General features: G+C 49.4%; 1 protein-coding gene across 1 annotated transcript in view; it reads right to left on the minus strand.

The window, feature by feature from the left end:
* Window positions 1-13,571, minus strand: part of MTMR12 (myotubularin related protein 12) — a 67,217-nt gene that overhangs the window by 28,845 nt on the left and 24,801 nt on the right. The window contains exon 4 of the mRNA XM_039544531.1: window positions 3,459-3,531. Within this exon, the coding sequence (XP_039400465.1) occupies window positions 3,459-3,531 (73 nt within the window). The remainder of the gene's footprint in view (window positions 1-3,458; window positions 3,532-13,571) is intronic.

Below are 13,571 nucleotides of genomic sequence, written 5' to 3' on the forward strand. Positions count from 1 at the left end.
GTAGAGGTAAACTGGAGGGTGTAGCCATGGGAGATGGTGCTGAGGACCCATTGGTCTGAGAAAAGCATACAACCAGTTGGAGAAGGGAAGCTTTATTGTGGGTGGATCCCTTATGTGAACTGGTAGGTTGCCCTCGGCATACTGTCAAAACTGCTATTTCCCTGTCTGTTTGCCCTTGGAGGACCCAGGATGGGAGGCAGACCAAGACTGCTCTGCGGGCGTTGAGGGCCACGGTGCGCACTGGTACCACTGTGCTGGCCATGGGGCCCGGTGCCACTGCACCTGCTGTGGCACCAGAGTTGCAGGCTGTTTGGCCTGGCTGGCCTGACCCATCAATGGATGACTACGAAGGGAGGCTGGGCTGACGTACAACCTGCCGCTTTCCCTGGACTGGGAGGAGTGGCGGCGCCAGGAGCAGTGTCAACGAGATCATGATCCTGACGTGAAGGAACGATACCAACGGTAGCTGCTGCGCCGCGATCGGCTCCAGTGGGCAGATCCACGACGGCGCTGCACCAGCAATCGACGCCTGTGTCTGCGGGAGCAGTGCCGTGGTGGGGTCCTGTAGCGAGACGACTAACAGGAATGGCGTTGACGTTTGTGTCGCGACCGGCTATGATAGCCCCTCTGAGACGAAGGCCTTCGGTGGCATCTGTCTCGGTTCTGTCGGTGTCCGCTCCTCGAGGCAGAGCAGTGCCTGGAGTCTCTGTCAGTTGGAACCCAGCCACACATCCTGGTAGGGGTCGACAGCAACCTGCGTACAGGTACTACACACGGGACAGTCGCTGAGCAGTGAACGGCGTCGGGAACATTCCCTTGACTGTGACCGGTACCGAGTCGGGGGCAACTGCGGAGATCCCAGCAGCGGCTTGCCTCTGGACTGCGGGGTCAACATTGGCAGTGCTCTTGGCACCGGTATGGACAAAGCATCCTGGGCTGCTTGCAGGGCCTCTGGCATGGAGGGAATCCGGACATCCAGGAAAGCCTGCTCTAAATGGGCCAGGCTACTCCGCTTGACCTGAGTCGGAGGCCTAGAGGCTGATGGAGACCGAGGACTGCCCAACATGGATCTAGCCTCTCCCCCAGCCTTGCTCCGGTGCCATGGTTTGCCGTGCACCGACACCACGGTACCTGGTGCCGACTTGGAGCGGTGCGCTGGAGTTGGGGGTCAATGCCAACTCCATCAAGATGGCCCGGAGCCTAATCTCTCTCTTTTGGTCCGAGGCTTGAGCGACTTGCAAATCTTGCAGCGATCGTTGAGATGGGTTTCACCCAAACAGCGTAAACAGTCCGTCTGTGGATCACTCACTGGCATTCATTGCCTACAAGTGTTGCACAACTTAAAACCCAGGGCAGGGCATGCCCCGGCCCGCACATGCTAACTAAACTACTAACTACAGCTATTATACACTGAACAAACAAGAGTTCTGGAGAAAGAGCTGCAGCAAAGCTGGAGCAGAGCAGTTCCGAAGCACTTTCACTGGCTGCAAGAAGGAACTGAGGGTGGGTGGAGCACGTAGCACCCCTTATACCGCGCCATGGAAGCGCCACTCCAGGGGTCACTAGGGGCACTCCCCTATGGATACTGCTAGGGGAAAAACTTCCAACACTGGTGCACGTGGCGAGCATGCACACCTATTGTGGAATACACATGAGCAATCACTCGAAGAACTGAGTTTTTGGCTGCAGTTCTTAATTCTGACTACATGGTACCATTCCTTTGGTATGCTGAACAGGGTAGAGGCTTCTCTTATGCTGTTCACTGCTCTATTGGCTGCTTCCCATAAGCAGTTAACCGCTGTTTCAGCTTGGGCATTAAGTTGTGGCAGAGAGGACAGGGAAAGAAGCCCACCAAGTTGCCATGGGAGCAAAGACGACTTTACTTGTCACTTCAAATAAAACTATGGTAACATATAGGCTTTCCTTGAAGATCATCCAGAAATTGGGTGGTTTTATGGGAAAGCTATAGGGCCTAGTGGAAACCTCCACCGGTTCAGGCAGAATTTAAAATTACCATAGGGTGCATATCTAAACTAAACTTTGGTGCCCACACAGCCACCAGACTATCATTTTTCTTAGTTTGCCACATTTAGCATCAAACATCATCAGCTATGCAACACTGCAAAACCAAACATGTAAGTATGATACATTGTTCCTCTGATATGGGTTATAATTGATTGTCCAGTAGAGAGCAGATCTTTAACACCACACTAAACACTGAGATGAGGTTCTGATGATTAAAATGTTTTAAATAATTCAAGTTCACCAGAGTGGTCACAAAGCCCTCCAGATCCTTATATGCCTCGCTTGAAGGCATATAAGCAAAGCCAACTATACAGTTGCATCAGTGACCAAAAACCACAATCTCTTATGCCACCAAGTTCTGCTCTTCTCTTTCAAGGCTATTCCTTTCCCCTCCCCTCCTGTCCTAACCCAAACAAAGAGTTCATAGGTCCCCTTCCATACTCTCCCCCAGACTTTATTCGTTCCACTAATGCTTACATCCTACTGCTTACAAGTTCCAAGACTAGTTTTCAATTTTTATTTAACACTACAAAGAGTAAACTGTTCTTTGAGACTTTTTAATTTAAGTAAGCTGAACCCAGTATTTGGTACAAATTTCTTATTTTTCCTTTCTCCCCTTCCCTTTTACTAACATTCAGATAATGCTGAAAGGAATGTTTTTTATTTTGAGTTGGTACTTCTCTAGAAGTCCACCACAGAAGCAGGAAGTAATCACTCAGCAACTCAATATTTAAATTGCTCTGATGTGATATTACCCAGAACCAATAAAGTGAAGCACTTCTATATCTCCATGCATCAAATATACTACAGTTGCTTAGTAGGTGTGGAGACTGATGTGGTCCAGTTTTAACCCAATATGTTACTGGGAGCACTTTGCCAAGAATCATATCACCCACTTAATTTAACTTCCAAACTGGCCTAACCAGATATGTAGACAAAATGTAGATTTCCAATTTCATCTACCAGGTTAAAGAAGTGGGTAAACTATCAGGATTAGCCTGAATCAAAGAATTTTTAAAGCTATGCAAGACCTGTATCACACCTTGACTTATGTGGCATTTTGGGCTCAATCTGTTCAGTCCAACCTTGAAAAGACAGGACATATGAATGTAAAATAAATAAATCCATCCATGTTTCACGTTATTATTTATTCCAAGTTAAGTGATGAAAGAGTTACATTGCAATGATGTTAGTTATCCTAAATAGATAAATGTGTAAACCAAGAGCACCAGTTTAAAAAGTACAGAGTCCAGGTTTTTAAAAGGTATTAAGGCATTGCTGCAACACCTAACTAATTTAGGAGCCTAAATCTCATTTTCAGTCCCATTGACTGTCAATAGCTAAATACTTTGAAAAAATCTGGGCCCATGTTTTTAGAGTAATGTGGAATGTAAGACAGAATGGGGAGGGGGGAGATGGGGAAGCTAACCTACCTCCATAAATGTGGTCTATACAATGCAGAGTTATGTCATTTTCTCCTATGATCTTATTCTTAAATTCTGGCTCCTATAAGACAAAACATTTCATGTTATACAAAATTCCTGTCAATAAAGCCCATTATAGTCAAACTAAACAATGGCACCTTCTCATTCGAGAGCTATATCCTATGTATTCGGTAAAGATATATTTACTTTAGTGACAAGTAAATATCTATTTTTAATTTATTGGCTTTTCAAAGCAAGAGTAGGAGATTGAACTAGTTTGTATTGCTCCAAATTGTTTTGTAGTTTTCAGTTATGTAATATCTGAAAAGGCAGGCAAAATCTGGTCTGCAGAACTTGTTATTGATAGTGATGTGAGTAAGAAAACCCAACGTGGTTTTCAAATCCCACACAAGTTTGCAGGGTTTATAGTTAGAGTTTTGCTTGTCAACTGAGCATATTTATTACATAAATCAATTATACAAACTTGAAATTAAATCATGCTAGCTTTGCAGTCACTTTTTAGACTAGAATTTAATTTTCAGAATGGGCTTAATCTTAGTCTGATGTATTGCCATGCATATCAAATATGCTATACTGCGCTTCTTGTAGAAGCGCATACACTACACATGTGGGATTAGAATCTTGCTTCAACGAGTTTAATTCATAAAATTAACTGTACAGAATTTTGGGGAGAGGGTTTGGCTGAGTAATAGATCTAAAATAACCTTGGGTTTCTGTTCTCAGACACCAACTCAGTGCTTCAGTTCCTAGATTGACTTCCTTTTTTTCAAATATCTGAGGTTATTTTGTTCCAGTGCCACTGAAAAACACTGCTCTGTGAAACCTGCTTAAATTCAGTATAATTTTTAAGTCACTTTGGCAGATGCATTCTGTTGCTTCTATATATTAAGCATAGCAGTAATTAAGTTGATTTTTTGGCATTGATTGTTATAAGTGTAAGTCTTCCAAATAAATGTTTTTAACTGTACTAACTTTAAATTAAAATTTGATTTTTTCCACATGAACTTAATTGTCTAATATGTCTAATTTAGAACAGACACTGAACATGTGTCATGCAGCTATTCACATTCTAAAGACGACTAACATTCCTACCAGATTCCAGGTGACAAAAGGTAACAGTTGAGATTTTCAAAGCCAATAAGGGGATTATTTATTTGTATTGTTGGAGCACTCAAAGGCTCAAAGACTGGGATCTCATTGTACAAACATAATGTCATCCCCACTCTGAAGAGCTCACAGTCGAAGTTATAGGGAAGATGTCAATTCCCTAGACTATTCTGAAGATTTCCTGGGCTGGAGGGGGAAAAAAGAGAATAGGAAGAAGGGTGTAAACAGCCAGAATTAACTAGCCTCAATCAAGGTTTCTCCACAGCTGTGCAAGACCTGTTCAGACAATCCCTTGACTTACACATCTTGCAAAGGATGGTGCAGTGGTTGAGGCACTACACTGGGACGTGTGAGACCTTGGTTCAAGTTCCTTGCTCTACCACAGACTTCCCACGTGACCTTAGGCGAGTCACTTAGCCCATGTCTACACTACAAACTTTGGTCGACGCCAGTTACATTGGCCTACAGGTGCCAAAGTCTCTATATCGCTCATGCATGTGCATATTTGGCTGCTTATGGCGATGCAGCAGGTACTCACCAAGAGCACTTAGGCTGATGTAAAGCACTATGGGTAGGTATCCCAGTATGTCATGTGCTGCCATCTGGCATGATGCCTTCTGGGAACATTTCATAATGTGTTGTGAGATAGAAAGGACTAGCGCTGGGAGATCAGACCTCAACATGCAACTTTCTCTATCCCATAATACCCTCCATATCCCATAATTTTCATACTTTACATTAGGGCTGTCAAGGGATTAAGAAGAACTTAATCGTGATTAATTGCACTGTTAATAATAAAATACCATTTAAATATTTTGAGATGTTTTCTACATTTTCAAATATATTGATTTCAATTACAACACAGAATACAAAGTGTACAGTGCTTACTTGATATTTATTTTTGATTGCAAGTATTTGCATTGTAAAACAAAAAAAGTATTTTTAAAAATTCACCTAATACAAGTATTGTAGTGCAATCTCTTTATCATGAAAGTTAAACATACAAATGTAGAATTATGTACAAAAAAATTCATTTAAAAATAAAATGTAAAATTTTAGAGGCTGCAAGTCCACACAGTCCTACTTCTTGTTAAGACAATCGCTCAGACAAACAAGTTTGTTTACATTTGCAGGACATAATACTGCCCAGTTCTTGTTTACGTCACCTGAAAGTGAGAACAGGCATTCTCGTGGCACTGTTGTAGCCGGAACTGCAAGATATTTACGTGCCAGATGCACTAAACATTCCTATGTCCCTTCATGCTTCAACCACCATTCCAGGGGACATGCATCCATGCTGATGATGGGTTCTGCTCAATAAGAATCCAAAGCAGTGTGGACCAACATGTTCATTTTCATTATGAGTCAGATGCCACCAGCACAAGGTTAATTTTCTTTTTTGGTGGTTCAGGTTCTGTAGTTTCCACATTGGAGTGTTGCTCTTTTAAAGACTTCTGAAAGCATGCTCTACACCTCATTCCTCTCAGATTTTGGATGGTACTTCAGATTCTTAAACCTTGGGTCAAGTGTTGTAGCGATCTTTAGAAATCTCACATTGGTACCTTCTTTGCGTTTTGTGAAATCTGCAGTGAAGTTGTTCTGTTTAAGAACATGTGTGCTGGGTCATCATCCAAGACAGCTATAATATGAAATATATGGCAGAAAAGATGGTTACTCACCATTGTAACTGTTATTCTTCGAGATGTGTTGCTCATATCCATTCCAGTTAGGTGTGCGCGTGCCGCGTGCACGCTTGTCGGAAGATTTTTACCCTAGCCACACTCGGTGGGACGGCTGGGCGCCCCCGGAGTGGCACCGCTATAGCGCTAGATATATACCCCTGCCGACCCGTCCGCCCCTTAGTTCCTTCTTGCCGGCTACTCCGACAGTGGGGAAGGAGGGCGGGTCTGGAATGGATATGAGCAACACATCTCGAAGAACAACAGTTACAACGGTGAGTAACCATCTTTTCTTCGAGTGATTCCTCATATGCATTCCAGTTAGGTGATTCCCAAGCCTTACCTAGGCAGTAGGGTTGGAGTGAGACGTGGCAGAATGCAAGACTGCTGAGCCAAAGGCTGCATCGTCTCTGGATTGTTGCACCAATGTGTAGTGGGAAGCAAAGGTGTGAACGGAAGACCAAGTCGCCGCCTGACAGATGTCCTGAATGGGGACATGGGCCAGGAAGGCGGCACAAGAGGCTTGTGCTCTTGTAGAGTGAGCGGTGAGATGACTAGCCTGAACCTGAGCGAGCTCGTAGCATGTCCTGATACATGATGTCACCCAGGACAAGATTTGCTGAGAAGAGACTGGCATGCCCTTCATGCGATCTGCTACCACCACAAAGAGCTGGGGCGAACGCCGGAAGGGTTTTGTTCGCTCTATATAGAAAGCGAGGGCCCTACGAACGTCCAAGCTATGCAGCTGTTGTTCCCGACATGATGCGTGTGGTTTCGGGAAGAAAACCGGGAGGAAGATGTCCTGGTTTACATGAAAGGCCGACACCACCTTAGGAAGGAAGGCGGGGTGTGGCCGAAGCTGCACTTTGTCCTTGTGGAAGATCGTATACGGCGGGTCAGCCGTTAGGGCGCGAAGCTCAGAGACTCGTCTCGCTGAAGTAATAGCGACGAGGAAGGCTGTTTTCCAGGACAAATAGAGAAGGGAACACGTGGCCAAGGGCTCAAAGGGGGCTCCCATAAGCTTCGCTAAGACCAAGTTCAAATCCCAGGTAGAGGTTGGGTGCCGCACCTGTGGGTACAAGCATTCTAGCCCCTTAAGGAAGCGGGAAACCATTTGATTCGAGAAAATGGAACGTTCCCCTATGCTGGGCCGAAAAGCGGAAATGGCCGCCAGGTGCACCTTCAAGGAGGAGACCGCGAGGCCTTGCTCCTTGAGGGACCAGAGATAGTCCAAGATCTTGGGAATAGGCACCAGGAGAGGATTGAGATCTTTCTGATCGCACCAGTGTGCGAAACGTTTCCACTTGGCGAGGTAAGTCGACCGAGTGGAAGGTTTCCTGCTTTCCAGCAGCACCTGCTGCACTGCAGCAGAACAGTCACGCTCCGCTCGGGTCAGCCACACAGGAGCCAAGCCGTAAGGTGGAGGGACTGCAGGTCCGGGTGGCGAAGCCTGCCGAAGTCCTGCGTTATGAGGTCCAGCCATAACGGGAGGGAAATGGGATCCGCCACTGAGAGGTCAAACAGCAGGGTGTACCAGTGCTGTCTCGGCCACGCCGGAGCAATGAGAATGAGGCGGGCCCTGTCCCTGCGGAGCTTGAGCAGCACTCTGTGTATGAGGGGGAACGGAGGGAAGGCATACAGCAGGTGATCCATCCACGGGAGGAGAAATGCGTCCGAGAGGGAGCCCTGGGAGCATCCCTGGTAAGAGCAGAACCGGTGGCATTTCCTGTTCTCTCTAGAGGCAAATAGGTCTATTTGGGGAAAGCCCCACCTCTGGAAAACTGTGTGGACAACATCGGGACGAATCGACCACTCGTGGGAGAGGAATGACCTGCTGAGATGGTCTGCCAGCGTGTTCTGTGCTGCCGGGAGAAACGATGCTACTAAATGTATGGAGTGGGCTATGCAAAAGTCCCACAGTTGCATCGCTTCCGTGCAAAGCAGGGAGGAATGCGCCCCGCCCTGCTTGTTTATGTAGAACATCGCTGTTGTGTTGTCTGTGAAGACAGACACGTAGCGGCCCTGGAGGTGGGAGCGAAAAGTCTGGCACGCCAAGCGAACCGCCCTCAGTTCCCTGACGTTGATATGCAGGGTCAGCTCGTGGGGTGACCAGCGGCCCTGGGTGTGCAGGCTGTTGAGGTGTGCACCCCAGCCCATGGCCGAGGCATCTGTGGTAAGTGTGATGGAGGGGTGGGGAGGGTGGAATGGGACTCCGGCACACACCAACTCTGGGTCCAACCACCAATTGAAAGAGTTGAGGGCTGACCTCGGGATCGTGACCACCGTGTCTATAGAGTCCCTGTGCGGGTGGTATACGGACGTGAGCCAAGTTTGAAAGGTGCTAAGCCGGAGCTTCGCATACAGGGTCACGAAAGTGCACGATGCCATGTGGCCTAGGAGGCTGAGGCAGGTGCGCACCATCGTTATCGGGAAGGACTGCAGGCTTCGAATGATGGAAGCCATGGACTGGAACCGAAGCAGAGGGAGGCAGGCTCTGGCCAGATTGGAGTCCAGGACCGCACCGATGAATTCTATCCTCTGCGTTGGAGTCAAGGTAGACTTCTCGGTGTTGATCAGAAGGCCTAGCCTGTGAAAAAGGCCTGTGACTATGGACATGTGCTGCGTTACGAGTTGCTGTGACGTTCCACGGACCAGCCAGTCGTCGAGATACGGGTAGACATGTATCCGACGACGGCGGAGGGCTGCGGTGACCACCGCCATACACTTGGTGAAGACCCTCGGTGCCGTGGAGAGGCCGAAGGGGAGCACTGTGAACTGGTAATGCTGGTGGTTGACGACAAAACGAAGGTAGCGTCGATAAGGAGGATAAATGGCGATATGGAAGTACGCGTCCTTCATATCGAGGGCGGCAAACCAGTCTCCCAGATCCAGGGAGGGGATAATGGTCCCCAGGGTCACCATGCGGAACTTGAGCTTCACCAGAAACCTGTTGAGCTCTCGGAGGTCTAGGATTGGATGCAGACCTCCCTTCGCCTTGGGGATTAGGAAATAGCGTGAGGAAAAACCCCTGCCCCTCATGCCTTCTGGCACCTCCTCTATGGCACCCAAACTCAGAGTCTCAACCTCTTGCAAGAGGAATTGCTCGTGAGAGGGGTCCCTGAAGAGGGACGGGTAGGGTGGGTGGGAGGGAGGGGGCGAAACAAATTGGAGGCGGTAACCAGATTCCACCGTGCGAAGTACCCAGCTGTTGAATGTTATCTGGGACCAAGCCGGTAGGAATTGGGAGAGACGGTTGGAAAAATAACGGGCCGTCCTCGGGCGTCCCATCAAAAGTTCTGCTTCGACCCCGAAGCAGGTTTCGGGGGCGGCTGGGGTTGGTTCCCCTGGTTGCCCGAATGTCTCCGCTGATTCACCCTGCCACAACGCCTGTTGTATGGTCGCGGCCCGGGCTGGTTGTAAGGGCGGTATGGTTGGGGCCGGAAGGGCCTCCTCTGGGTCACCGGGGTGTGCATGCCCAGGGAACGCATCGTGATGCTACCATCCTTAAGGCTCTGCAACCTTGGGTCAGTCTTCTGCGAGAAGAGACCTTGACCGTCAAAAGGCAAGTCCTGAATTGTCTGTTGTAATTCAGGCAGGAGCGTCGAGGCTTGAAGCCACGAAATGTGCCTCATGGTTATCCCAGAGGCCAAGGTCCTGGCTCCCGAATCCGCCGAGTCCAGAGAGGCCTGGAGGGCCGACCGGGACGCTTTCTTACCCTCCTCCAAGAGGGCCGTGAACTCCGGACGGGATTCCTGTGGCACAAACTCGGTGAACTTAGCCAGAGACACCAAGGTATTAAAGGTGTATCTGCTCAGGAGGGCCAGCTGATTGGCAACCCATAAGTGAAGGCCACCGGCTGAGTAGACCTTGCGGCCTAAAAGGTCCATGCGCCGCGCCTCCTTTGACTTAGGCGCCGGCGCCTGCTGGCCATGGCATTCACGCTCGTTGACTGATTGGACCACCAACGAGCAGGGTGAGTGTAGAGGTACTCATAGCCCTTGGACGGGACCATGTACTTCCTTTCCACTCCATGGGCGTTCGGAGGGATGGAGGCCAGTGACTGCCATATGGTATCCGCATTCCACTGAATAGTGCGGATAAACGGTAGGGCCACCCGAAGAGGCGCATCCGCCGATATTATATTCACGACCGGGTCGTCGTCTTCCGTCACCTCCTCAATCGGCAGGTTCATATTCTGGGCCACCCGCCTCAACAAGTCCTGATGGGCCCGAAGGTCAATCGGAGGAGGGCCCGAGGCGGATGTTCCTGCAACCGCTTCATCCGAGGAGGAAGAGGAGGACAGGCCCGGTCCCAGAGGGTCCTGGGGGGGCTCAGAGAGCTGCTGTGGAGCCTCTTCAACGGGAGGAGGCTCAGCATCCTCGGACGCCAGTGGCACCTCTTCCACGGCAGTGAGAGGAGGCCTGCTGACCGTGGCCTCAGGTGCTCGGTGGTCGGAGGGCCTGGAGCTCTGAGTCGCAAAGGGGGCTCCTTGTGCCTCGTGGTATGCCCACAGAGTCCAGAAGGCCCATTGAGGAGGACTTTGGTCCTGGCCTTGAGGCTCAGTGCGCTGGTCAGCCGCACTGTCGGCGTGAGAGGGGACGGATGGTTGTCTCGAAGGCCAAGGCAGTGCCGAGAAGCTGTGCGACGGAGCTGCTGACGCTGCCGTTCTGTCCCTGGACGGTGCCGGGGAGCGGTGCCGCTCTTCACGATGCCTGGAGCGAGACCGGGACCATCTACCGCGCCGGTGCCAGGAGGTCGACCGGGATCTCGAGTCCCGACGGTGAGAACGGCTGCGGGACGAGCAGTACTGAGAGCCGGATCGGTGCCGATATCGCCTGTCCGGTGATTGGGACCTGGAACGTCTCCGCGAGTACGACCGGTACCGCGAAGGAGAGCGGTACCGGGACTGCGAGCGGTGCCGAGATCGAGACCGGCCTGAACGGGAACGTCTCCGGGACCGAGACCTGGAGTGACATCTGTCTTGCCGGTCAGGGGAAGGAGGCCTCATTATGGCCGGCTTGCACGCTGATTTAATAACCCGCACCGGCGGCGCCGAGGGTTGAGGATGCGTTGGCTCCGTCAACACAATAAGCTCTCTTGCCGTCGAAAAAGTCTCAGGCGTTGACAGGAGAGCGAGCTCAACCACGGTGTGCACCGGGGAGCAAGGTGGAACCGGACTCGACGGCTCTTGTGGTGCTGGAGTCAACGGTACAGCGCTAGGTTGCTGTGCTGTCGGTGCCGGAGGCGGAGGTGCCGGCGCCGGAGGTCGGGTTGCAGGCCTAGGCGCAGAGACCTTCTTGGACAAGGCCGGTGCCGCTTTGCGTTTCCCCGAAGGAGAAAGGAAACGGTGCTGGGGAGCCGGTGCCGGCTGTTGTTTTCGCTGGACGTCGGTACTGGAACGAGCTGGAACCGCAGGCGCACTCCGCACCGAAGCTGACTGCGGGGCGGCCGGTGCCGGCGCCGCAGGGCTAAGTGCCGACTCCATTAGGAGCTGCTTCAAGCGAAAGTCCCGCTCCTTTTTTGTCCTTGGCTTGAAAGACTTGCAAATGCGGCACTTATCTGGAAGGTGAGACTCTCCTAAGCACCGCAGGCAAGAATCATGAGGGTCTCCAACTGGCATCGGCTTCTGGCAGGCCGAGCACGGCTTAAAGCCCGGTGCCTTGGGCACGGGCCCGCACCGGGTTGGGGGAAAGAGAAGGGGTTAGCCCCCCAATTTCCCCGTGTAACTACAACTAAAACTAGTAAACTAAATCTAACTATACTAAACTTTCAAACTATATACACAACTATGTAGAGAAACAAGCAAGAAGCTAGGGCTGTGGAGGACAGCAGTGCCGCACTCCACTGTTCCAACGACCGTCAAGGGCGGTAAGAAGGAACTGAGGAGTGGACGGGTCGGCACGGGTATATATCTAGCGCTACAGCGGCGCCACTCCAGGGGGCGCCCAGCCGACCCACTGAGTGTTGCTAGGGTAAAAATCTTCCGACGAGTGTGCACGCGGCGTGCGCACACCTAACTGGAATGCATATGAGCAATCACTCGAAGAAGAATGAGGATAAAACCGAGCATGGTACATACAATTCTCCCCCAAGGAGTTTAGGCACAAATTTAATTAATGCATTCTTTTTTTAAGGAGCATCATCAGCATGGAAGCATGTCTTCTGGAAAGATGGCCAAAGCATGAAGGAGCATACAAATGTTTAGCATACCTGGCACATAAATACCTTGCAATGCAGGCTACAAAGGTGCCATGCCAATGCCTGTTCTCACTTTCTGGTGATACTGTAAATAAGAAGAGGGCAGCATTATCTCCTGTAAATGTAAACAAATTTGTTTGTCTTAGCGATAGACTGAACAAGAATTAGGACTGAGTGGACTTGTAGGCTCTGAAGTTTCAGTTATGTAACAAAAAACCCTACCTTTGTAAGTTGCACTTTCAGGACAACGATTGCACTACAGTACTTGTATGAGGTGATTTGAAAAATACTATTTCTTTTGTTTATCATTTTTACAGTGCAAATATTTGTAATCAAAAATATACACTTGGATTTCAATTACAACAGAGAATACAATACATATGAAAATGTAGAAAAAACATCCGAACTGTTAAACAGAATACCAATTGAAATTTGTTAAACAGTGCAATTAAAACTGCAATTAAATGCAATTAATTTTTTTAGTTAATCGCGTGAGTTAACTGCAATTAACTGACAGCCCTACTTTATATTTAAAATTGCCAGTCTTTGGTCTCTCCCATTACTGACAGAAGCATGTAGCCTGCAGAGCTCTGCACTATTCTTATTAATAATACAAATAAAGGAGGCACAATTCTCCTGTATTTGCAGACCCACAGGACATGATGATTTATTGGAGGATAGTTTGCTGAGCCACACAGCAAAAACAAAAAACAAAAAGACCAAACAAATCAAGGTTATTGGTGGCATTCATGCAGCAAGTGCAGATGGTGAAGCGCCACTTCTAGGCATGAGACAAGCAGTGACTTGTGGGATTGCATCATAACATAGCTTTGGAATGCTGAGCAGTGGCTGTCAAATTTGAAAAATCTGAAAGGCCACATTCCTGGATCTGTGTGCCAAGCTTGCTCCACCCCTCCAGGGCAGACACACCAGAATGAGAGCAGCCTTGACTATGGAGAAGCAAGTGGCAATCCCACTCTAACAACTGGCAACACCACAGAGTACATGAACAAGGGGGGAGGGATAGCTCAGTGGTTTGTGCATTGGCCTGCTAAACGCAGGGTTGTGAGTTCAATCCTTGAGGGGCCACTTAGGAATCTGGGACAAAAATTGGTCC

Source organism: Mauremys reevesii, linkage group 6 (assembly GCF_016161935.1).
Source record: "Mauremys reevesii isolate NIE-2019 linkage group 6, ASM1616193v1, whole genome shotgun sequence".
Taxonomy (NCBI): domain Eukaryota; kingdom Metazoa; phylum Chordata; order Testudines; family Geoemydidae; genus Mauremys; species Mauremys reevesii.